At 38.8% G+C, this 26,465-nt stretch overlaps 3 protein-coding genes across 4 annotated transcripts in view; 1 reads left to right on the forward strand and 2 right to left on the reverse strand.

Annotated features, from left to right (window-relative positions):
- The first annotated feature begins 1,720 nt into the window (after nucleotides 1–1,720).
- Nucleotides 1,721–7,967, forward strand: myl9b (myosin, light chain 9b, regulatory). 2 transcript variants are annotated; one of them, XM_017479077.3, is made up of 4 exons: nucleotides 1,721–1,835; nucleotides 4,978–5,179; nucleotides 5,482–5,643; nucleotides 6,274–7,967. In XM_017479077.3, the coding sequence occupies exons 2-4, from the start codon at nucleotides 4,996–4,998 to the stop codon at nucleotides 6,447–6,449; spliced, it is 522 nt and encodes a 173-aa protein (XP_017334566.1). In that variant the 5' UTR covers nucleotides 1,721–1,835; nucleotides 4,978–4,995; the 3' UTR covers nucleotides 6,450–7,967.
- Nucleotides 7,968–8,072: 105 nt separating this feature from the next.
- LOC108271527 (homeobox protein TGIF2) lies at nucleotides 8,073–17,918 on the reverse strand. Its single transcript, XM_017479156.3, has 3 exons — nucleotides 17,630–17,918; nucleotides 13,865–14,121; nucleotides 8,073–12,203 (listed from the first exon to the last, which is right to left on the reverse strand). Exons 1-3 carry the CDS (start codon nucleotides 17,646–17,648, stop codon nucleotides 11,277–11,279), a joined length of 1,203 nt encoding a protein of 400 aa, XP_017334645.1. The 5' UTR covers nucleotides 17,649–17,918; the 3' UTR covers nucleotides 8,073–11,276.
- A 2,320-nt stretch (nucleotides 17,919–20,238) lies between these two features.
- Nucleotides 20,239–26,465, reverse strand: part of dlgap4b (discs, large (Drosophila) homolog-associated protein 4b) — a 33,148-nt gene continuing 26,921 nt past the window's right edge. Inside the window, exons 10-11 of the mRNA XM_053683579.1 lie at nucleotides 24,817–24,972; nucleotides 20,239–24,008 (exon numbers count right to left, since the gene is read on the reverse strand). Of these exons, the coding sequence (XP_053539554.1) occupies nucleotides 23,790–24,008; nucleotides 24,817–24,972 (375 nt within the window). The 3' untranslated portion in view covers nucleotides 20,239–23,789. The remainder of the gene's footprint in view (nucleotides 24,009–24,816; nucleotides 24,973–26,465) is intronic.

Genomic DNA, 26,465 nt, shown 5'->3' on the forward strand with positions numbered 1-26,465 from the left:
GACACATCACTACTTTATTCACAAGATCATTAGGCTAACAGCTTGGCTAGGGCTGTGATTTTATTACATACACGCTTAATTTCTTTTTTTTATTATTCATGATTTCATATGTTCTCATATGAATTCTGTTTCACATATATTTGTTTTCTACAGAGCAGTGTGTTTCTGTGACAGATTGAGCATCGAGAAACTGACACTGTAGACACAATATGGGCAAATGTTTTGTTTATTTTTGCTCCGTCTACGAAAATGGTTCTCAAAGAAGCTACAGCTGTAGAGAGCGTTGCGTGTTGCCATGCAACGCACAGACTGAACGACATCCCATAGTAAGTGTAGTAATGGTTTCAGTGTAACGAGCTACTTCTAGTAATGAATTTTTATGTAGTTATGTGCTTGTATAAACACGGACACGCGGAGTGATACAAACAGTGAAATGTCCCAGTGCGGTTGGACTGAATATCCGCGGTGATGGAACGCCGCTTGTCCAATCAAATTAGTGGACCGGAACTAACTGTTGTAGAAGCTGAAATAGAAAAGTTTTCTCAGCCCATCCACAATACACACACACACACGTCTGTCGTACTGTCCTTGTGAAGATTTTCCATTTACATCATTTTTAAAGCCATTAATTAAATCTATTCTTAGACTTTAACCTAACCCTAATGTTAACCTCAGTAACCAAAACAAAAAATAAAAGCTGCAGTCAGATAGGATACTCCTACTTTAGTGGGAACATTTGGTCTCTCACACACACACACACCTGTGTACTTGAATATTTTAAGATTTAGTTTCTATATTAGTGTATCTACTTATTCACTGAACACAGTATGTTATTTAAATAATTAAATTGTATTCCTTTTTGTAAATGCCACCATGTATGGGAAACTTCTGTCCCAGTGTTCAATTGTGGATTTTGTTTCATTTTGTTTCAAAGATGATCAACTATGAATTGAGCTTGTTTTTTTTTTTTTTTTTTTTTTTTTTTTTGTCATTTTGTCCCATTGCCATTCAGACAATAGTTTAAACCCTTTGCAAGCAAAACACACCTCATTAAATTCTCACTAGAAATATGATTCCCCTAACTCACATCATTACTATTAAATAATGTCACTCTATTCAAACATTAATCAACACATCTTATAGTCTGTATCCCATTCTTTCTGCCCCTTTTCCTTCTTTCATTGTTTTGTTTTAGCTGTCTTTCCTCACTGTGTTAGTATTTGATGGTAAGATACTAATACTGAATCTTAAGCTATTGCAAAAAAAGATGCAAAAAAAAGAAAACACACATGAAAGCATTACTGGGCTTCACCAAGGTAAGGGATGTATGGATTAATGAAAAAAGGCATAGAATTGCTTCCATACATTAATGCTTATATGTACTGCCTCTGCCTTTTTAAGGAGTGTTTCACTGCCTATGGCAGCTGTGTGGTTCTGTGGTATAAACTGTAGTATGTAACTGTTAGTATCATATCATATCATCCTATGTAAACCTTCCCACACACACACACACATATGTTTTTTCTAAATAAGGCAGCCTTCCTTATCAGTGTTTCTGTCATTTCGGCCCCATTCCTGTGAGTATCCCATTCTGCAGAGTTCAGGCCAAGGGGCAGGCTGCAGCTGCACATTCTTTTCCCTTATATGGAAAAATCCCTGCTTGGGCCATGCCCCTTGTGAGTAATCCAGGACTCCTGATTGGCCAGGAGAGAAATGGGAGGGGTGAATTTCTAAACTGATGCTTTAAACAAACTTTTGTACAGAGTAACTGCCTCCATCCCTCTCTCCCACAGACAAAGTTTAGTCGGCCGTTCACTTCATCACCTGAAGCCAAGGTGAGCAGGGAGAGTGTTTTTTTTTTGTTGTTGTTGTAGTTTTGTTAATACAGGATAATACAAGATAGGAAAAGCTGTGTTCAGTAGTGTTGGGCTTTAGTATGCACTGCTCTGCACTATTTGTCGCTGCTGTTGGCTGTAGTGAATCAATGGAGATGTTGACGTACGTTCTGTTATGTACAAAGAGAAAGCTGGTCTGGGGTCAGTTACAGTTACAGCATAACAGTTCTGAACTGAAATGTGGTGTCTAGAGTGAGGCAGGAGTTTTTGCCTCTGTAACTAATACTCTACTTAGTGAATGTGTGTCCCAGCCTACAAGAGTAAGAGTGTGGGATTGTTAGTAACAGTAATATACTGGTAATGATAACATTTAAGATGTAGTGAGACTATTAAACAGTTATCAGTAATAAAATCTGCAGTGCTTAAAGACACAGCTGTTCCCAAAATATGCTTTTAACTTGACTGATGGATTCCTGACTGTCTGACTCCTACTGTGAAGATGTTTGTTTTTAGTGCCATTGTATGGTATTTGGTATTTGGCTGTAACCCACAGTGTGTTCTGTGTGTAGCCTGAAGTATGTTTTTCCTAATCTTGCTCCTGTCATCTGGGGTCAGAGGTTAAGACAAAAGTGGTCTTGTGTATTGTAAGACTACGTGGAGAGGCCTGGGATTGAAAGAAGAGAGCGAAGGAGCAATTTCCCCAGAACAAAAACATGTATTAACTCTAAAGAAAATACAAGAAAAGTTTTGGAGCATCTACTGACAAAAATGAAGCATTAGCTAATTCAGTATTATACTGGCGAAGTGGAGTCGTTTATATACACATACTGTATAATTTTAGAATTTTGTCTAAGTTTGTAATAATAGACTAGGAGCTTTTATATGAAAGAGCTAAGTGCAATCTTTAGCAGCTGTGGAGGTCTTCATAGGGTTAGTGTGAATGTGTAAAATTAAAAAGGATATAGATATTTTATACAGATAAACTTATTTTAAGTGTGATTATTTGCAGTTTCATGTGAGATCTCTTCTCTCTCTCACACACACACACACACACACACACACACACACACACACACACACACACTCGCCAACAAATTGGCATATGCACTGAGCTGGATTGTGTCATGATATTTAAAAAAAATAGTCCACACATTTTGATAGGAAAAACAAGCGTCATGGGGAGTCTATTTTTAAGAGAGCAGACACTTGGGATTTAAAAAGCAGTTGTTGCAAAGCAACAGTTTGCAGCTGCTACCACTATAATCTTTTAAACAGTCAGTTGTGAATACTTCAGGAAATTTTGCACATCATGTAAGGCTTATATCCACTTGGCATTTAGATGGATTTGCTTCTTTTATTCATCAGCTGATAGACAGAGACACTTTATCTGATGAAGGCTGTTCGTGAATGTTTAGAAAGGAAAGTGCACGCATGATTCCTAGTTTGAACCATATTGTGTTAATTTTAATTGTTAATGCCTATGAAAATACAAATAGCTAAGGATTTGCTGATCTTATTGATCTGATGCTCACCAGCATAAAAAGAAATGACGGTATCCACAGTGTGCTAGTCACTGCATTATCCTGTGTGTAGCTCACAGGCTTCTCTTTTATATTATGCGTCATTGATGGATCAGCTGTGCCTGACACTACCCAAATTAAAACAAGGACATCGCAGTGGTATTAGGACAGACTCTAATCTGGTAGAATGAAAACAACACGAACTGCACTTCATTACAGGTTACAGCACAAAACAGCAACCCTGAAAGGCAGTGTTTCTCTGTGCATGCTGTTGCAGTATTGATTCGGCGAGAAGTTATTTTTGTCGCATGAAGCTGAAACACGATCCTTGGACTGAAATTCACACAGGAAATGAGGCTTCACTGGGGAGAGGGAAGAGAATTCAGAAGATGCAAAGGAGCATTGTAGTTTTGAGAGAGGTAGAGAGTGTGACTGTGTAATACGTGGTTAGAGGAATGAGTATATAATGACTAATGTAGGTAGGCAGGGAATTTTTTTTTTTTTTTTTTTTAGTCTTTTGCTTCTCTCAGGCTTCCTGTAAGGGTGGATTGCTAACACTCAACCCAAATATAGTGGAACAGTCATATGTAGAGTAAGACAAGAACAAGCAGGCACACAAAACCAAACCAACCATAATTTTCTTTTTAAATATTCTGGCTAGTTAATATACAAAGGGAAACTGAGCTTTGAACCAGGGTGTGTCTTTACTGAGGAAAGAGGGGGGAAAACAATATAGCTTCTCTGCTCAAGTGAATTCAAGCATATAGTTACTGGATTACCTGCATGCATACACACACAGTGCCACACAGAGCAGGCTTGGCCTGGTTACATGCTTGAAGAAATAACAGGCATCTTAACTGCCTCAAATGTGGGCAAGAACTGTGGCTGCATGACAACTTTCCTGGGTTTTGTATTATGCTACAGCTACATGAGACTGCAATCAGAGACAACCAGAAGTCTCAGCGTGACAGGATGACACCAGCCTTATGTTTCCTTTCTCGTGATCCCATCAATCATAAACCCAATACTGAAAATTGTGCCATTAAAGGAAACCTCCACCCTTTATTTTGAAATATATGAGATGTGCTAAATGATTTTGGTGATGATGTCTTGGTCGATGCTCTGGTTTTTGTTGTGGGATTTCGGTGGTTGTGTGCCATGCAGAAGTCACAGAGGGACTCAGTTATGGTAGTGTTTAATAGAAGAATAATTTTAACAACCTCAAACATTATCCCTTTATATTGTCACCCAAAAAAAAAAAGGGCAAGAGCTTCTTTTCTCACGCACCATTTTCTGGCTCTTTAGGTAGACGTGAAGTGAGGGCTAATTCTCAGGTACCACTATCAGCAGGCAGTCAAATGGCATTCAGGGTAATGTAGGAAATCTTTAACCAAGGTGAAAATGGACCAATATGTCAATGAAAGAAGTTAACAGAGTTTAAAAAATAAATCTTGGGCAACACTGAAGATCATATGTTAAAATGCAAGTCGTTCAGGGTGGATTTTATTCTTTAATAACTACATATGCTTAGTGATAACTTTTAATAAGTGTACACTTAGAAACAAGTAGACGCTCCAGCATTTGACTTTACACTGTCTGTTACAGCTTTACCTCATCCCCAGGTTCAGTCAGCCACCATCATGTCCAGCAAACGAGCCAAGGGGAAGTCCACAAAGAAGAGGCCACAGAGGGCCACCTCTAACGTGTTTGCTATGTTCGACCAGTCCCAGATCCAGGAGTTCAAGGAGGCCTTCAATATGATTGACCAGAACAGGGATGGATTCATTGACAAGGAGGATCTACATGACATGTTAGCCTCCTTGGGTATGTGACAGTGAAAGAATTATATATTTACACACACACACACACACACACACATATATATATATATATATATATATATATATATATATATATATATATATATATATATATATATATATATATATATATATATATATTTATATTATATACACATATACACACACACACACACACACACACACACACTTACAAAAGCAATTACTACATTTTTACTTGGTTGTGGGATCAAAACATTTGTCAGGATTATGCTCAATAAATAGACCATTTTGCATGCCTTGCTTTTGTCTCGTGTGCGTGTGCAGGTAAGAACCCGTCCGATGACTACCTGGAGGGCATGATGAGCGAAGCTCCAGGTCCCATCAACTTCACTATGTTCCTCACCATGTTCGGAGAACGTCTGAATGGAACAGACCCTGAGGATGTGATCAGGAATGCCTTTGCCTGCTTTGACGAGGAGGGATCCGGTGAGCCAAATACTGTGTTTTATAACCTTTACAAAAATCAGGAAAGGTCGAGAATATAATTATATAATTTAGCAGATACAGTTTCTGGGATTCAGTAAATCTGCGCAAAAAAGAAAGAAAAAAAGAAGAAGAAAAAGGCAGCAAAACCACACAGACACTCCAGAGGGTTTATTTATTTATTATCTTTAAAAGGAAAATTCCACTTTATTACACACAACTTTATTTGTGGACTTTAATGTTGTGAATTCTTATGTTGTTGATGCGTTTAATACTTATTTCCCCCACTGTGTATGTGTATTTATATTTATATGAGGATGCATGTATGTATAAAAGCAACCTGTACAGTATTCTGATTGAAATTGAATTGAATCTAATTACCTGGAATGATTTGTATTTATCTTACCTTTTATATTACATATAATTTCTTTAAAAAAAACTATTTGTGTTGATCATTTATTTATTTCTAAGTAAAATACTTATAGTACACATTTTATGGAAGGATTATAATGTATACTTTAGAACATATTTAGAGTAACTTACTAGGTCCCTGAACATGTTTTACAATATCATCACACCTATGCTGAAGTGTTCTCCCGCTGCGAGGCTAATGCCTTCCCTTCCCCTGGGCAGGTGTGATTCATGAAGATCACCTGAGAGAGCTGTTGACCACTATGGGAGATCGCTTTACTGATGAGGAAGTGGACGAGTTATTCCGTGAGGCTCCCATTGACAAGAAAGGCAACTTCAACTATGCCGAATTCACTCGCATCCTCAAACACGGGGCTAAGGACAAGGATGACATGTAAAGCCTTAGAGAGACTTTCAACCTGGCAGCAGAGTGCATTTTACTTACGAAAATAACGTGTCCATAAAGGGAGAACATGAGAGAAACAAATGACGCATTATTATAAAGTAAAAAGCACACAAAACACAATTGCGTTACAGTATAACCACACGACAGTACAAAAATGAGTCCTTTTTTATTATAGGATGCTTGCACTTAAGATTAAATTGTTATAATTGTATACCTCGTTTTTTTTTTTTTTTTTTTCTTCTCTCCACATGCTCATGTGTGTTAAAGAATTATATAGTGCACGGAACTGTGTCCTTGTTTGTTTCTGCAGACGCTCAATAGTTTCACTTGGTTACTGTGAAGAAGTTCAGCTAATATGAAGGCATAGCAAATGTAAATGTCTCAGCAAAAAGGCTTACACTTTTGAAAAGATTGTTTCATAGTTCAGGAGGAAACCACTGTAACAGATTCAACTGAGAAAAACACGGACTTGTTTAGAAAAAATTGTGGCATTTATTTTTTTCAGGGAATATTGGAGCTCTTTTTATGGTGACCAAAAGCTAAATATGTCTGCTTAGTTTCCACATTTTATGCCCCCAACCGATTTCCAAAACACCTGTCCAGGGTTTATGCTTCACAAGAGTGCATTCTTTACAGAACACCAATTTTTATTAAATGAAGTAATAGCTTGTTTAAGCATTGCCTGTAATGACATTAAGATGCACAAAAATAAGACCGTTATGTAGCATTTTTGGAAGAAGTCTCCAGTGTCAGTTTCTTTTTCAGTCCCTCCAGGATTTCGTGATTTCAGAAATTAACGCAAAATATACAAGCAAACTAATACGCAGAGGAGCTTGCAATTTTTCAAGATTACCAAAGATCTGAGCCAAGATGTGTCATATAACGTCATCACAACACTCATTCAGTCCAAGCCCTCTTTGATTCACGTACCTCAAACACGAGTACAGCTAAAAAGGTCTCATTTACCATCACTGTGCAAGACCATGTAAAACAATTTCCTGCAAAACTGCACAAAAAAATTCCACTGCAAGTTGCATCACAAATTTTGAAAAAAGCTGCAGCAAAATCAAGCATTTTTGGCCAAGTTTTCCAACAAGGGATTTTTGGGTCAAATATGAAGAGTGTGTTAAAAAGAGTGTTTGAACCCCTAACTATAAACATAAAAGGCATATGGACCTGTGTGTGTGTGTGTGTGTGTGTGTGTGTGTGTGTGTGTGTGTGTGTGTGTGTGTGTGTGTGTGTGTGTATATATATATATAAAATTTTTTTTTTTTAAAGCATAATTGTAGGGAAATTGAAGAAAATACTTTTGGGAGTTGGATTGTAACATCACCCAATTTGTTTCTTAACTTTCAGCATGCTTTTTTTTCTTTTAAAAAACATATCACACTGTCATTTTGGGACCAATGAGCAACCCTTGCATCACATCAACGTTTTAAATGATCATCTTTTATTGGGAGACAGTTACTTTCCTTATATTATTCAATAAAATTTGATTCCTTATTATAAATCATTTGGCACAATTCTTGTTTATTACGGAGCCGCTGGTGATATTTATGCTCCCCCCACCATTAACTCCTCTCAAACACAGTAATAAGCACACATACATTCAACGTATATGAAAATTGTACTTTATTTCTCTGAAATATACAAAAAGAAGGAGGACACATCACAAGTTTAAGGCAGATATTGCACAGACTAGTCCAAAGATTTCTAGAAAAGCTGTGAAGATTCTCTTGTTCTCAGGTAAGGCACAAATGCCAAGTTTACTGTCCAAACATTTTTTTTTTTTTTTTTTTTTAAACTTGATACACTGATAGGAAAATGTAAGAAACAAATACTATTCATATCCATCTTAAAAGTATTTGGTCATATATAGAGAGACAGAGAGAGCGCTACACATTTAATATACATAAAAACCAGACCCGATAAAACATGCGCTTTATATCTACAAGACCCTTTCTCAACTAAATAGACACGGTATCTAGAATAATCAACATCAGTCATTCTACAGAAGTGAAAAAATAGAGCATCTCTGAAAAATATACGTATACATCCAGTACCCATTGTTGTTCCAGGAACCCAGTAACTAACGGAAAGCTCACAGTGGTTTTTCATGTAGTGGTACACCGGTTTTGAAACTGTTCTTATTATTATGCCAACTGCTCATGTCCAGAAAGCCTAAGCTGGGCTACATACAAACATGTCAAAACACTGGTCTAAAGCACATTACTGATTTCTAATACTCTCCGTTTTCGCCCCAGTGGCTAAAATCTAGGCTAAAAAAAAGGAACGACTGACTTAACCTGAGAGCGAACACAATGCGGATAAAAAAAATAAAATAAAATAAAAAAATGAAATAATGAGAATACATAGAGACTGTTACAATACTACAGAAAATAAGGGCTGCCCTCCAAAACAGGATACAGAGCACTGATTAGAGGCCACCTTCCTTAAACAGAACCGTCATTCAACCAGACAATAACACGGTAGCTCATTACATTAGATGTTTGCAAAATGTCAGCATTTTCACAAATACATAAGTTAGCGGATATAAAACGACGGGGGGAGGGGGGTAGAAGACAAATGGCACCACTGGAGGTAAACTAGGATGGTGTGCATTGAATACAGTGACTACAACTCATTCAGGCACAAAGCTACAACGTTTTAAACATTGAAAAACAAAAAGAGAAATGACCGCTTCATGGAACTTGGGCATGGAAAGAAATGTGGACCGTAACATATAAATGGTGTGACAAGATTATAATAACATTAATAAAAAAACATGAGGAACTAAAACATGATTTAAAAAAAAAAAAAAAAAAAGAAAAGAAAAAAAAGACCCCTCTTATAATGCTCCAAAGCTTAAACTAAAAAGAATTGCCAGCACCCTTAATACAGCGATCTTTCACATTCATAGGCACACGGTCCTGCTGAAATTGATACCATGTCAACAAGGCTATTATACTCAACTTTACTACAGTGAACACAGCTGTGCACCCATTTTATACCAGCATTGTGAAAGGTGCTTTGTAGAATAAATGTTTTCCTCAGCTCGACAGAAAAATTTGAATCCAAGAACAAGCTAACAGCACGAGCTGATGAGGATATGAAAACACTACTGGCGAATCGGAAACATAAGACTGATAGTGTCTCCTCTCCACTTTCCCCACACCGAGCCATTTAACATATACCGTCATCCTGCTCGCTCTCTCTCCCTCTCTCTCACACCATCTGCCCTGTCTCAGACACACCCACACGCTCACACACACAAATTCAGCATATCGTATTTGGAAATGCTTGACCTAAAGCGCCGTAAAACGCTCCACATTTATTTCAGTAAAAGAAGTTAAAGCTAGTCTGTGATGGGAAGGAGCGTCTCTCAGGAAATCAATGGCGGCTCTGCTGCCGTCTCGCACCATGTCACTGCAGAGGAACCATCAGCCTGAGCTATGCGCTCTGCAGTGCAATCAATTTCCCCAACCGTCTGTCTCCTCGCCCTCACCCTTAGACCGAACCACACAGAGACTGCACTCGAGGAGGCCAAAAAAATTGAGTACATATTTAAAAAAAATTTAAAAAATGTTTTTAATTTAAAAAAAAAAAAAAAAAAAAAAAAAAAAAAAAAGGCTTCTATTAAGGTTTTGAAGTACTGGCAACATAGAGACTTAGAAATAAAGTGCAGGAATGTATGAGTGACCACACAAACACAGAAAAGAAAGATGATATTTGGAAGTCGTGGTCCCATTTGCAGTGGTTTCAGGCCACTGGAATGAGGTATCAAACAAATAAGTCTGCAGCATGCCAGGGGTTTTCAAAGAAAAAAAAAAAAAACAAAAAAACAAAAAACCTCCTAGACTCAGCAGGATCAAGTCCAAGCCCCTGTCTGCACACTGGCATCTATCTCACCAGCATTTGCATCCAATGTTAGCATGCTGGTTCACAATGAGCATTCAAGAGTCATATACAAAAATTAGTTAGCCATGCTACATAATAGTCTACTTATCTAGCCCTAAGCCAGGAGCATATAGGCAAAAACAAGATCAAAGTCTGGTAGATCTTATGTTGCATCATATCACAAAACACTCTTCGGAGATTAATGTAGGCGTGCTGTTTCACTAGTGTTTCAAATTGAACTTCAGCTAAACCGAATCAGGTATCATGTAAACAAGTATTGTGATATGATGTTTTTGCCATATCGCCTACCCCTACTTTAACAAATATCTAAGGCAATAACTGAGCAAGGCCACTTGGGTAACTTCTAACGGCAGTCCTAAAAGCAAATAAACCATAAATGTCTCGCCCATCAGTGAGATATGCAACACTGAGAAACATCACAACTCCTCCAGGGCTTTTCCAGGTGTGGAAAGTTCACTGTTTGTGACAGATCTGAAAATGTTCAAGATTTTTAAAAATGGAAGATTTACTTCCCTTTTAAGCTGAGCCTGATCAAGGTTCTCAACTGCTGTTGGGCTGAAATGGTAAAGAGGCCCAGAAATAAATCTTGTGTAGTGAAAACAACAGAAAAAAAAAAGTTTTAAAAGGCTTGCTGCTTTAAAAACACATCCTTTGTGTCAATAAAAGGTAAACTTAGTGTATGACCTATTTGGGTTATCCAAACCGTCAGGTGAAATGTTCCACGTCATCCATGACAACTGGAGACTGTCAAGGCGACGATGACATTGCTGGCCACATGAGTATCTGTCTTCTCCCAGCAGAGGAGTGTTTCATTCTCGTCTTGGTTGTGTGGAATGTCCTTGTCTCAGCTGTTGCTTTTTTTTGTCCTTCATAAATGCCTATGTCTGTCATTTCAATTTTCTCAGTTGACTGCTTCTCTGACAGCGTGGAGTGTATGCTGGGAGCTCCAGGTGTGTGTGACACTGGTTGGGGGTGGGCTAGCTGGTCTGACCACACTCCACACACCATTTGGCTGAAAATTTACTGCTCCGGCAACTCTATGTGGGACCACTGGCAGGCTAACGCCTGCTTTACTGGCAGGAAGAGAAGAAGCAGAGGCATTTAACACGGGCACAGAGACAGGGACGACGGCCTTCTCCTGTAGGCTCGGAGCAGAGTCAGATTTGGTGCCGGAGCTCAGGCTTTCACGCCTCTTTTCCTGCTCTGTGTTTCGACTTGGAGCTTCTGTTGCTGAAGCAGATACAGGAACAGAACTGGGTACTCTAGCTGAAGACTGCTCCTTCTGTCTCTGGTTTTCCTGCTCTGCTGCTCTCTGTAGAGCTGCATCTACGAGCAGCTTGAGGTCACTGAAGTCATGTGGGCAGAGTTCTGGGGGTGTAGGGGGCGGCGTGTTGAAAAGCACCACAGTAGGACTCATCGTTCCCAGGTTTGAGCTGCTGGATGAAGAGCCTGGAATAGTAGTTAGATTAGAAGGTCCATTCACACTTTCTTTCTTGATCAGGCCGCGAGTATCCACCTGCATGAGGGTCTGGACACCACCATCTCGGCCTGTTAAACCTGATCCCACTAAGCAGCCAGCCCCGGTCAAGATGGCGGTCGCTGTATTACCCAGCATGCTCAGGTCCAACGTGGGGGCAGGGCGGATGACAGAGGGGCGAGATGCGGGGACCAGTGGCGGGGTGGAGTGTTCTGGGGAGGCGGAGCCCACTGACCGGCTGTCTGATTTGCTGGCGCGGCGGGAGATCGTGAACTGAGTCGGGTCCTTCCCGTCTTTCCGAAGCAGGTCCGGGAGCAGCCGTCGCCGTGCATTAATAAACCAGTTACAGATCTGAAATAGATAGTGTTATAGACGGTTAATTTTGTCTGACAATTTACATCGATATACCATCTCCCTTCAGAATTTCCTCCAACTCTACACCCAAAGAACATACGCATGTGGACCTACTTAGTTATAAAACACAAATGCTTGAGTCAGAGACTGAGATTTCTGAACTGGCAGGCACAATAATTGACCGGCAAATAGAGGCACCTCCTTGCGCGGATCTGTTAAATTCAGGTTTGTTTTTCCCCCCCGGGGCATCATAGAAACCAGATAATATGAGGAGAACAATTATGAACTCCATAAAAACTGCAGCCAAACTGTGACATGAGGGTAAAATTCCAAAACAGGGAATTTTGAAGAATACTCCCACCCTTACACTGACATCAAAAACATAATGGCATATGGGTCAAAAGATAACATCACTCAAACACAAGTTATGAGGCATCACATTTACAGTGTCGCACATGTACCAAGGACACGGAAATAATTAATTTATCAAAAAAAAATTTATATTATATTATATTTTATATATATATATATATATATATATATATATATATATATATATACACACACACAGGAAAGCATGTGAGTCAATAAATAACTAACAGAAGGTTTAAAAAACAACGATTTGGACTAATCTCAACATCTGTTAACTTGAATATTAGTCTATTTTCGATCCAGTTAAAAACAAGGACTCAGAACACTGAAGTCGAGATTTTCATTGCATCACTAGGAAGGTAAGACCATACCAGTTGTTTTAGTTTTAATGATAATGTAATTGCAATATATATTGAATGACTTCACGATGCCCTGCATGAAATGCCGCAAGTCTAACTTACCATAAATTACAAAACATATTCTAGCATGAAAACATAATAAATTTGCCCCACCTCTAACAGAGGTTTTTCACAGCTTCCCATGTCAAACTAGGATGACCCAAAGAAACTACCTAAACTAAAGTATGTGCTGATACTGAGGACCAATGCAAACTTATGTTTATTTCCATTGTACATTTTACAGTTACAAGACTTGCATGTCGACCCTGCATTTAGTCATCAAACATGGTCATAATACAGGTGAAATCTCACTCGACAGCTTGACGTCACTGGAATATGAATGACTACTTCTTTCATATTCAATCCACATTCCCCCTGTGCCATTGTCACATTACCGTTGTCCTTATGACAATGAAAGTATTCCATCATTTAGATTTGTTGTCCAACCAGCTCATAACCAACTCTGTAAAGAGCTCATTTACTGCATATCAAATACAGAGTCTTGGGCATGTGTGTGCACCCTCCAGTGCCCAGACTGCAAACTGCAGGTTTTCAAACAGCTGGCTGTAATGGAGTTTGGAGGGGGAAAAAAAAAAAGAAAATGCAAAGCCACAATACAAAGGCCTCAGTGCCTGCATTCCTGCACACTGACAACACCACCGCTCCTGACTCAATCAAAGACAGAACATGGCTGAGATCACTCACCATGTTTTTATGGGCTGTTTCTGTAAATAGATCTGGGTGTGTAATATTTGCTAAAATGCCTATTGATCTGTTTATTATAATAAAGGACACTGGGAATATTGTGAAAACTACATGTACGAAGATACCAATACAAATATATAAAGACTAAGATAAGATCCTTGAGAAATACATTACAAAGCTCACCTGTGAGATGGAGAGATTAGTCTGTCCTGACAAACTAAGCTTCTCCTGCTCGGAAGGATAGGCATTAAAACGATGCTCGTATAGCCAGCTCCTCAGAATCTGAACAGACTCTTTAGGCAGGTTCCCCCGGCGGCGACGCTTGGCAGAAGCTCCACGGGCACCGGTGGAAAGATTGAGTGGGTAAGAGTCATCCTCACAGGGATCACTGTCGGACATGGCAGAAAACTCCGTCTCTCCACTGTGCTCCTCTTCAAACACTGCGGAAATCAAAGCAACAGTAGGTATTACTGGTCTAAAATAATCATGTGGCATAAAAACGTGCTGACTTAGGAAAGAGGGGAAAGGGTTTGATTTTTCTGCATTTAAAAAAAAAAAAGTAACACATATACAACATACACTTTACATAAGAATCATGTCAAGACAAGTGAATCAAATTCACATCTACATACAAAGGCCTGACCTCCCTTGGAGCAGATCTGCTTTACATTTCAATGGATGGATGGCTTGTGGTGATTCGTTTAAAGCAAGAACATGGTAATATGAAGCTCTAAAAACACACTTTACTGGCAAAGGAAGGCTCATACTTCAAGTATGAGAACCCCAAAACATATAGTAGTCTGAAACAGGACTGCTCAACAAAAGGTACTCGGTGCAAGTCCGTGTACAGATCTGATTCTGCAGTATTTGTACTCAAGTAGCCATAACAAAAACAGAGCAGCAAAATTGACCCGTATACTTTGTGACCAGTGACTACAGACGTCGTACCAGATGACTTCACACATAGACCAGATGTGCAGCGAGTCCATGGGGGGAAAAGAGGGAGAGACAATGCCAGACAGCTAAGTCATAGGTAGAGTGTAAAATAAACTGTGCGAACGTGTCATGGCTGCACATCCCATCTCGCTCAAAACCTGCCAGTGATGCGTTAGGTGGTGTGTTTATCAAGACTTATTTTCACACACACACACACACACACACACACACACACACACACACACACACACACACACACACACAAGTGGCTTATGAAATGCTATCAGCAGACAAATTTAATATTGCTTGTTCGCCTTTAACTTTGGGATGCCTCATTCTGCTCCTGACACATTACTCTTATTTTAAGTGTTGCATTAAATAGCAGGTATTTTGTTCAGGCCTGGGCTATTGTCATACAAATGTGCAGTAAATCGGTCATTCAAAATGCAGATGAGCTGTCATTCACAAACAGCTGCTAGGAAAATGTAGCTACCACACTGCAACCGTAATGCAAGAACTGAATAAATACAGCTTACATGTTAAACTTTACAAAATCGGTCAAAGAATCCTGATCTCTATTCAAAGGCAAAAATGATGATTCCTAGTGAATCGGGGATCTTGCAACCCTACCCGGAAAGCGTGTTTCCAGCCTGTACTTGGTTAACTTGAATAACACTTTGTATTTCGTAAACATGGTTTCAGACAGTCTGCAATGTTTCCACGCTGCTATCTTTAATCGTAATCCAAAAGAAAATCTAAGATGAGAAATGGGAACGCACCCAACTCCGTAATCCGAAGCGTCGCTGTAGATTACGACGCTTCCTTTTGTGTGACTAAATTTCCTGAAACGATTTAGGCTATAAAACTGAACGGAAAAAACTTCAAACTAGCCCAAGGTTTGGTACGGAATTGTACGAGATAAGGGTTTTTACAAAAGCCTGGAGCAGGCATCCTGAGGGCTGAGATAATGATTAGCTAAGTCAAGGCAAGTTCTCTTCAGAAGAGAAGAGGAGTAGGAGTGAATCTATCCTCTCTTTAATTTCCTCCCTTTCATCCCCCTGCTTCCTCTCTGCTCCATTCACCACACAAGCTACAAACATGCTGAACATTTCCACACTTTCCCAAACTCCAAAGCAAAACAAGAAAGCTGTCCACTTTTAGGCTCTAGTATATATGTAATTAAAATATATATATAAAAATTCATTTAAAAAGGTCGAGAAGTCTGCATCAATACAATACAACAGTGCTCGGTTGTTTGTTTTTTTCTTCTACACATCTGAGAGACTTTTGGTCTCAGGGATACTAACTCACTGAATAAAGTCGTTCAAGTGTGGAAACACAAAGCTGAGTAAAATTAGCATCTCCAACCGCTTGTACGACAACAACATTCTCGCAGTAAATTCTCGTCTACTTGTTGGCTAGGAAATGTCCCGGTCGACGTCGAACACTAAGTCGAGCAAACGGTCTCCACAGACTGACCTAAACTTCAAATACTGCTGGGCATGTTTTAACTAGCACTTCGGAATAAAAATACCAGTGAGCTAGGCACCGACATGCCCGTGTAGCTTTACGGTGTGTGTCTGGGGTTTTTTCCGTTTTGAAACGCTGAATATTAGCAGTGAAAGAAAGGTTTAGTGGGAGAACAATGGCGCAGAAATGTGCTAGTGTGGCTCCTGTGTTTCTCTATGTGAAACCCGAAGCCCGCAGGAGCAGACAGAAATGTGGCAGTTCCTGCGTTCCTCCCCAACAAAGGAGTGTGTGTGTGTGTGTGCGCGCGCGCTATCCATCTCAAGTAGTGAGGGGCTTTAGTGTGTGTGTGTGTGGTATCCATCTCGAGCAAGGACGGGTTTTAGTGCTCCTTTACCCTTCCAAAGCTGACAACCCCCCTCCCCCTCCTCGGACATGCAGCAAAGCTAACTGCAGCTACACTGATGTGACCGTTACAGACAGGCATCAGTCTCACTTTATTATCAACAAACGGTGACTGGAAATAAAATGAAACTGCTGCCTGTGGCGACGACAAATACTCCAAACTAGCCTTGCTGACGTGCAGACACACACACACACACACACACACACACACACACACATACACAGCTGTTACTTTCCGGATTAAAAACCTGTGACTCGGAGATAAATAAAATAAAAGGAACTATCGTTTTTGTGGCCGGGTGAGATGAATTGAGTTACGGCTCTGTTCTGTCAAACCGCTTTATTTGGAGCTGTTAAACAAACACACACACACACACACACACACACACACACACACACACACACACACACACACATCAAAGGGAGTACAGAGAAATGGGTCACCCTCAACAACATGTCTGAGGCAATAATTATCTAATATCTTCGCGAAAAGCAAACGGTTTATAGATTTACACGCGGGCCGCTGGTGACGCCAAACTTTCCCCGGGCATATTCAACAAACACTGGCAATGTGTCACCGTTATCAACAGAGACAAATATCCCAAACCCCCGAAACTGGAAATCCCCACTGATTCAAAATGTACTCTCACTAGCTAGCTGCCCCAGTTCACTTCACTGCCTACACACCAAAGTATAATGTATTTTACACAATCACGTGTAATACCCGCACGTCAGATTACTCACACGACATAAAAGGAGCACCACCTGATTTCTCGACACTATTAAGCTGCTAAAAAAAAGAAAGAAAGAAAAAAAAGAGTATTACTTTACCGATGAAGGACGCTGGAAAAATAAATAAAACAAACTAATCAAGACTTCACACTCGCTACTTCAAAACACCTCCAACTGTTCTCTAGGGCAGCAGCAGATGGACACCATGCTCAGATCGGAGGCAGGCTGTTAGCTTAGCCAGCTAGCCGTCCGTCCACATTCAAACACAAACACACGCCGCATTGACTCCAAACAACAAAAACCCAGCCACATTCCTCATAAAATCAACATTCACTCCAACTTCAATACCCATCGACTAGGAAGAACCGTTAACTGAGAGTGGAAAAACTCACACAAAATTCAGTTTACCTCTTTTGACAGATTTCATCCTTTGTTAGATAGGGTTTCAGGATTAAAAAAAAAAAAAAAAAAAAAACCCCACAGCTTTCGAAGTTCCTCGGAGAAGAAAAGCGTGCTTCCCACAAAGCCTTGACACGACGGGGGCTTCTTCTGGCCAAATCGATGTGTCTTCGCAGCCCAGGTTCGTCTTTTTTCCCCTAAAAAAAAAAACTCGGACCAACGCAACGTTACTGTCTCTTATCGAGTCCGCTTCATTTCTCGCACATGTTAATGAAAGCAGGAAAAAAATGGTGTTGACAAACGCGTCCCGATTTACCTGCAATGCCGTTCTCCGCCAGCACTGTGTCAGTGACAGAGCGCCTCACCCCGCCCCCATCAGACTCATCAGCCAATCGGAGGCCGCGGATCCAGGCTCCATACACCTCCACATCATCAGCGACTAATGAACAGCTCAGCTAAGGCGTACAAACTACAGGCATACAATAAAACTACTAATGTTTTATAACGTCGTCGACGTCTTAACACGTCCTAACATTTCATATTTAGGTATTAGATTTGTGGAAGAATATTGGATCCTCTAGCTTTACTTTAACTTTTTTTTCTTCGTTCTCTTTTATATGTCTACACCTAGACTTGGCATAAAAACGTGGTAAAGCGTTTATAGTTAATACAGTCTCATTTATTTTCTTTTTAAGTGAGTTGATAGTGTTGTCCAAAATCAACCATGTAGCAAAGCCAGGCCTTCATTCAGTCTGGTAGACTCTATAACCTATAACCTTATAGATAAATATATGAGAATGATCTCTATCAATAATATAATGATTATATATATATAGTTTTATAACCTACATAGTTTGAAACAATATAATTTATTTAAAAAAGTATTTACTACTTTCTAATGCTAAAACTTGTAGGGTTTAGATGAAGAAGTGTTATCTACATTGGGGGGGGGGGGGGGGGGTGTGTTTGGGACAGAAAGAGAAAGTAGATTTGTTCTTATCATTTCACCTATATCCCATGCGAGAGGTTCCTTGCCTTTTAAAACCGGCCCCGTACAGGACAACACCAACTTTTTTAATTTTATGTTTTAAAGATGCTATTACAACGCTAACACAGTAACTGACAGTGGTAAACAGGCCTGAACAAGCTACACAGCTGTATCATCGACATCCAAATTAACTGATTTTTATGTAGACTTATTACTTAAATGTTCCTGGATCAGCACTGTGAATGTCACTCATCATTCAGCTCAGCTAATCATTTCATTTCATTTGTTTACAAAATTGTACCTATTTTTTCCACAGTGAAGATATAATAGAATAGAATATAGGTCTCCTTGCAGTACCAGGACAGTCCACTAGGGAACCTTCACGCGAGGCTGTCGTCTGTTTTTTCTTTCAAATGCAGGAATGCGCTGTCTGCATGGTGGCCGGAATGAAGTGGTAGTTTCACAGAGTTACAGTTCGAGCTGTAACCCACCCCCAACTCTAACTCCTGTAGAATAAAACCCACCACTCAAAGGTCTTTGCAAAGCTAAAGCCTAAAGTCATTTCTGAATGTAATGTATGTTCTACACTGCCATGCTAATGGCTGTTACAACTTTTGTGTTGTGCTTATTGTGTTGCATTTATTGCATTAGGTCTACTTGTTCAGCATACTGTCATGTATCATGTTGTGCTGTAACTTTCTCTTGACTTACATTACATGTTCTGGTCACTTTTCTGTAATATATTGTACCAAGGCCTCGAAGAAAGTTATTTGTACTTGTATGTACTTTTATATGGCTAGAATGACAATAAAACTCTACTCTGCTGTACTCATACCAAAAATATGGTAAAACTACCCAATCTAGCAACACTGAAATGGCAAAAGTCACACTCTAATGGCTACTTAACAGAAGTCATTCTCAAATTTAAAATTGTTTCAGTATTGCTGAGTTGCTGAACCTCAGTTACAATTTCAAAAACCAAAGAGGTGGTTTGAAAATGCTAAAGCTTAAAGAGGAGGAAAAGCCTACAATTTAACAGTGCCTCACTGTGGCTATATAAATTGCAAATTGGCAACAATTAAGAAGCCATGATAAAGTTAATAGTCAGGTGTGGGACTATACTGTAAGATATTGCAGTTACATATCACACACACACAAATATATATATATATATATATATATATATATATATATATATATATATATATATATATATATATGAGAGAGAGAGAGAGAGAGAGAGAGAGAGCTAGAGCTTTGCACTTAAGTATAGAGCAAAAAGAAGTCAATAATCATCTTTTGGTTAACTTAAGTCCATTTTATTGTATTTCTTACTAAAACAAAAGACCCTGACATACACAGCCTAAAATTTATATAGCATTAGATATATCTAACAAATCCTAGTCAGTAAAATATGTGCTTGTTTCATAAAATATCAATTATTATAATAATCTCTTTTTTTTTTTTTTTTTTTTTTGCTACAGATGCTTGCATTGAATGTTGAGTCCTCCTTGACTCCTCATATAGCCCCTGTAGTATAACCAAATGGATTTCAAAGTGAAACATAGCCAGAGAAAGACAAGGTATTGAGAGCAAGCCTAGCTCTTTTTTCTTTTTCTTTTTTTGCAGGTTAGGCTGATGAAACGCAGGTAGAAGTGTACACTTATGGCCGAGTGCAGGGTGCAGGGTCAGTACAGGGTCATCATTTGGGCTTCCATTAACCCAGATTGGCTGTAGCCTACCAAACTTGTGCTGCCGTTACTTGTCCGTTACTTTAGAGGTATATTAAAAATTTTAGAACCTAAGCAGCGCAGTCAGGGCAGAAACCGGATATCCCTCCAAAGTGTCTCTCAATTGAAAGTTGCCTCCAAAATATTGTCCTGCAATTCCACATGTGGAGCTTTTCTGCTGTCCAACAGAGAAAACAGCTTCCCAGCTTTTAAACACACTCTGTATCAAAGAAGACATGGAGTATATTGGTACATTGTGGTCCTAAGGGAAGCCCGAATATATGATCAAAAAACAGACTTGCAATGTAAAATACAGTCAGACTTGAGTACATGAAAACAAGAAACAGATGTAAGATCTAAAGAACATTTCTACTTCATGTGAGAAGGGATTGAGAAAAGAATTTTGCAAAGCTGGAAACATAAATACATTAAATGAACAAAGACAAAGAAATGCAATAATGACAAAAATGTTATAGAACGGATAGAAATATATGGAAAGTGAGAGAAACATGGATCTGCGAGATCCACCATTAAGAGGGAAATCTGAGAGCTTCAGGGGTTTTTAGAAGGAACTGTTTGTCTGGCAGTCTCTTTATGTTTACATTGTCTTCCTAGCTGCAGTGTAACAGACACTAAAGTATTCAAAGCCTTGTAGATGTGATTCATGTTGCTTCAGCATTCAGAATCAAGGACAAAAGCTTGCAATAGTCCAATATCTACTTTTCGCTTATAGGTTTTTACGCTTTTCTTTTCCCCAGCTGTTTAAAAATGATCATAATTCAGGTTGCAAGCTCAGACACAGCTAATGTGCTTTAACCTGTGCTGATTATTCTATATGCTGTCAGTGACTTATGTTTACACTTTATGCCCTTACTGTTATAACCACTTCTAACCAGCTGTCTTTGCTATTCTGTAATAATAAGACACCAGAGAAGCAATGAGAACTACAGAGGATTCATTTCCAACATGATTTGTTCTAACCTGCAGAGCACAACTCTATTTAGCAGATCTCAGACTCAGAATAAGCATACTTCACTGAGTGATTTGAAACCCCAAGTCACCTGATTTAGAAATGGGGCTGTTGAAGTAGTTCTGCAGGGATTTGTCAGACATGCCTTTAAACCCTGTGGAGGGATAAGCTGTAGGCCATCAGCACACAAAGCCATAGGCGTTAACGACTCACCCCCGGGCCAAATGGGGAGAAACAGTGGAGAGAGAGGAGATCCCATTCACACCATTACTGCAAACAGCAAAGGGAGCCATCACTGGCCTGGCTAGCACACAACACTGCAGACAAAGGGAGCCAATCACTCAACTATTTCACCGTACTGAGTGTTTGTATGTGTGGGTCTGTTTAAAGAAAGCAGGTGGGCCAATGGACAGGTCTTTCCTAGTTAAAATGCACATATGTCCCCTTTTAAAGGGAGGGAGTCAGATGAAATAATTCTTATTGCATTGCTCAGGACTCATATCTGTTTTGAGCATGCATAGATATACAGTTTCATTTGCTAGAGTCCTTCAAATTCGTGACAAAAATAAAGCACACCCCACTGTGTGTTGTGAAGCCTGGAGCTATTTTGTTACAAAAGTGTTATCAGTTTCAGGTTGCCCATGACCCAAATGAACTCACATTACTCCTTAGGAATGCCTGTGTGCTTTGAGCCTAAAAGTGCCAGACTAATAACTAAAGAGTCACAATTAACTGCCTGTAAAGCAGTGTGGATAAATTACCCAATACTGAAGAAACTGAACGCATCTCGCAATTTCAGTTTTGCTATAACACTGGTCTGGTGCAAATGTAACCATTTGGATAATTTCATAAGTAAAGCCCCTCTTTAATTGAAATTCTGTCCTCATTGGATAAACCAGTAAAAAGTTTGAAATGACCCCTAACAAATGCATACAAATAACAGAATTTAATGTTGCTTCTTAAAACAGACAGGTAACGTCAGTGAGGATAAATAATAACAAGGTAAACAATGTAAACGAAGGAGAATAATAAAAAAAAAAGATAGATTATGAAATGCAGAATAAAATGCCTTCACTTTGTCAGGACAGCTCACAGGATGTAGAACCCAAATAACCACAGAGAGGTGCTGTCATTCCATAGTCGACCTTTGACTGATTTAACTCTGAAACGTAATGTGTTATACAGCTTTACAATGACTAACATATGATTAAATAAAATGCTTGCTTAAACAGAGTCAACATTTTAGAGTGCGAGTTCATTAACTGCTTATCTTCCGTGATCAGATATTTCCTTACAGTAAAAAATAAAAATAAAAAAAAATAAATTAAATTATAAAAAAAATCATAAAAGCAGCTGGGTCTTTTTTCTACAGGATAATAAAACTGGCAATGGTTTTAATGTGTGATCAGGACCTATCTGTGATCTATAATGAGTGCAAGCTTGTGCCTTCAATATGGCAAAGTGACCACAGGGACATTTCTAACTGCGATACAAGAGGCATGTAGATTTAAAAGCATGCAATGTGCTTTCCCTCCTTACCTTCTATAGCAAAATGCAAAAAAAAAAAATAAATAAATAATAATTTTAAAAATTAAAGGGGCAATAAATGGTATTTTATGCATTGTAGTTCAGTCACACATAATTGGATCACTGTTACATGGTTTATCAAGGAATTAGAACAGGCAAAAGTTTCTCCAAAACTTCCTACATCTATTTTGATTTTTATGATTAAGAGATTCTTACTTATTGCTCCTTTAAATTGGAGTGTGTGTGTGCATTAACATTAGGCAAGCACCCGATAAATGGTATGAAAGCTGACCATTAGGGAGAGTCAAGCAGGAATGAAAACCAGCTGGTTGAAATAATGTGTCCTACATTTCTACACCACTCTTTTCCATTCTAACAGGCTTTTGTTTATCTGTTACTGTTTTATCACAAAGAAATTATTTCTATAAGTTGTACTAGAGGCTGAAATCAACAGACCAAATTAGTAAACAGGAAGACAAATATTTCAGAGAGGGCACACACAGGAAGGCATCCTCCAAGCAAGTATGTGTATGGAAACTTCAGAGGAGGATTTTCTACTGGATGGGGTGCTGAAAGGCAAAAAGCCAAGTGTGGCTACCTTAGTCCACATAGATTAAATCTCTTATCCAAGATATTAGAACATTTAAAACAGTCTGATATAGACTTTAGGTGATATAATTATCAGTAATAATAATAATAATAATAATAATAATAATAATAATGTCTTTGTGAGGTTTTCCTTGGCAGTCTCTGAAAAGAGAAGCTCTTTGAGTGGCCTGTCCACAATTCCCACATTCCCCTTTCTCGATTTTAGGCTGCCACCAAAATAAAGAGCATTTTGCATTTGATATTAGAGCAGATCTGCGTAGTGCTCGAATGTCTTCTTTTTGCCACATCACTCTTCCCCTTCCCCACATGGGTGAGCTGTGGGCCTGTTTCCTTATTTCTCTTCTCTCAGAGGCGTGTCTGGGCTTCGGGGACGTAGATCTCGATGTTGTCCGAGCTTTCGGTGGCCGAGTTCTGTTTGACTGACTGTGCTCTCTTGGCTGCCATCAGTCTCTTGCGGGCTTCCTGCCTCTGTTTATCTGCCGTGTCACTGCTTTTCTCCCGGTTCAGCACTGCCTTACTCTTCCCAGGCTTCTTTGGCACAGGTGGAGCCTGCTTCTGATTCTTCTAGAGATCAAAAGTTCACAATAATTGTGTTTACATACACACTAATAAGCTGATCATTAGCTGAATTTGGCAAGTATTGAAATTATTCAAGCATGCACAGTATTTAGACGGTGACACATTTTTCATGTTTTGCCTCTGTACACCACCACAATGGATTTGAAAGGAAGCACTCAAGATGTGATTGAGGTTTAGACATTTAATTTAATCGGTTTAACATAAATGGAGGGACTCTGTAAAAAAAAAAACAAAAAAAAAAAAATGGTTGTAACTCCTAAATGCAATATTTTTGTTAAACTGCTCGATTATAGCAGAACGTGTACACTTCGATCACATCTTGATTGCTTCATTTCAAATCCACTGTGGTAATGTCCACAGGCAAAATGAAAAAAATTGTGTCACTGTCCAAATACGTTTGGACCTGACTGTATGTAAACAGCATGCCTTAAATACAATACCTTAAATCAGATTAAATGAATTATTCGGATTAGATTTTAGCCCAAATAATCTGGCAATTCAGCACAAGTATACAGTTAATCTAATTTCTTTGACTTTTCTACTGCATGTGTGCAAATATAACAGGAAACTTATCAACAATTATTTATTAATAAAGTAATGCAGCTGAATTGTTAGAAGCCAGTACCTTTGAGGTACACTACAAAACATTTTAATCACTGCTAGTCCATGGATTGGTTGCTAAAATAGTTCGACATCTTACAAGCTACTTTTAAATACTGATGCCACCCCCTCACTATGGAAAACTGTATTTAAAATCAGTATAGCTACTTGAATTCGTATGGATAACCCATACCTGTTTGTCTGGGGAATCTCGGTCCAGTTTCCAATCGTTGGTTTTGAGGTGATAGAGCTCATCGAACTTGAGGCTAATGTCTTCTATTGAGAGCTGCAGAAGGTCCCAGAATCCCGCCAAGTCCTGAGCTGTGGGCCTTGGGTTAGCATTCACATTCTACATGAGAAAGACAGAGAGAAAAAGAAATGAAAAGAAAAAAAAAACAACAAACAAACAAAAATAGCATATTAATTGTAATCATCTTTAAATCCAGCTATACAAAATAGGTTAGATTCACTCTGGTTTACTACCACTCCCAAAATCTGTCTGTAGATGGACTGGCTACTCTAAATTGCTCCTAGTTGTGAATGAATGTACGAATGGGTGTGATGCACAAAGCTGGACTGGCGCGCAATTCTATTTTGCGCTCAGTATTCCTGGGATTGACTCCAGATGCACTCCGACACAGGATAAAGCACTTACTGGAGGTGAATGAATGTCAAAATGGCATGTTCTGAAATTTGTCAGATGTCTTAATTTCTTTATACACAAGAGGGCAGTGTAACACGGCACAAGGCAAGAATGAAAGTCCATCAGGGGGCAATTTAGAGTCACCAGCTACTTACTGACATGTTTTTAGGAGATGGGGGTAAACAGGAAAACCTGGAGGAAACCCATGAAAAAAAAACACACAGATAGTAACCTTTGCTGCTTTAGGCTGTGCTACGCTGTCTACCCCAGTGCATCACATCACGGGTTCTGCTACGGCTCAGAAAGTTGAGAGTTCAAATCCCAGCCAAGCTGCCACTACTGGGCCTTTGAGCAAGACCCTTAACCCTCAACTGCTCAGTTGCATAAACAAGGTAAATGTAAGTCCCTCTAGATAAGGGTGTCTGCCAAATGACAAAAATGTAAATATCGTGCTGGCTGTAAGGCAAATCACAGCAATGTTTATTTAAAGTTGTCAGCAATTTGGAACAGTCACAGATAAGGTAAGTTTTAAAACAGTCGGCTTTGTGCTTTCTCTGTAACATGACGTTGCATTTTTATGTTATTAAAAGGGAAAAAAAGAAAAAGAAAAAAAGAAAGAAAAAAAAAAGAGGCTGGTGAGGGAACGACTCTTAACACAAACTAACTTGTTTCCACAACATTAAATGTTTACAGTGTGTCATCTTTATAAATAAGAAAATCGTAATCACTGGCAAACTCCTGAGGTTTAATAAGAACTAAAACACGTCAGGATATGCTGTTATTGGAAAATAATCAAATTCAGGATGAGAATAGCATCGCTACCTTGCACTGGACCAGACTACACCACCTCATCTATGATTATTTTCCTAGAACTGCATCTTGAAGTGCTTTGTTTCTTACTTAAACAATCCTTGTAAGGCATTGGCTATGTTTACATGCAAGATTTTTTTTTTTTGTGAACTGAAATGAACTCATTCCAACTTCATACAAAATTTATATATTATATATATATATATATATATATATATATATATATATATATATATATATATATATATTCATCTATCTATATATCTATCTGTGTGTGTGTGTATATATATATATATATATATATATATATATATATATATATATATATATATATATATATATATATATATACACACATACATATATACATACATACACACACACACACA

Source organism: Ictalurus punctatus, chromosome 11 (assembly GCF_001660625.3).
Source record: "Ictalurus punctatus breed USDA103 chromosome 11, Coco_2.0, whole genome shotgun sequence".
NCBI classification, from domain to species: Eukaryota; Metazoa; Chordata; class Actinopteri; order Siluriformes; family Ictaluridae; genus Ictalurus; species Ictalurus punctatus.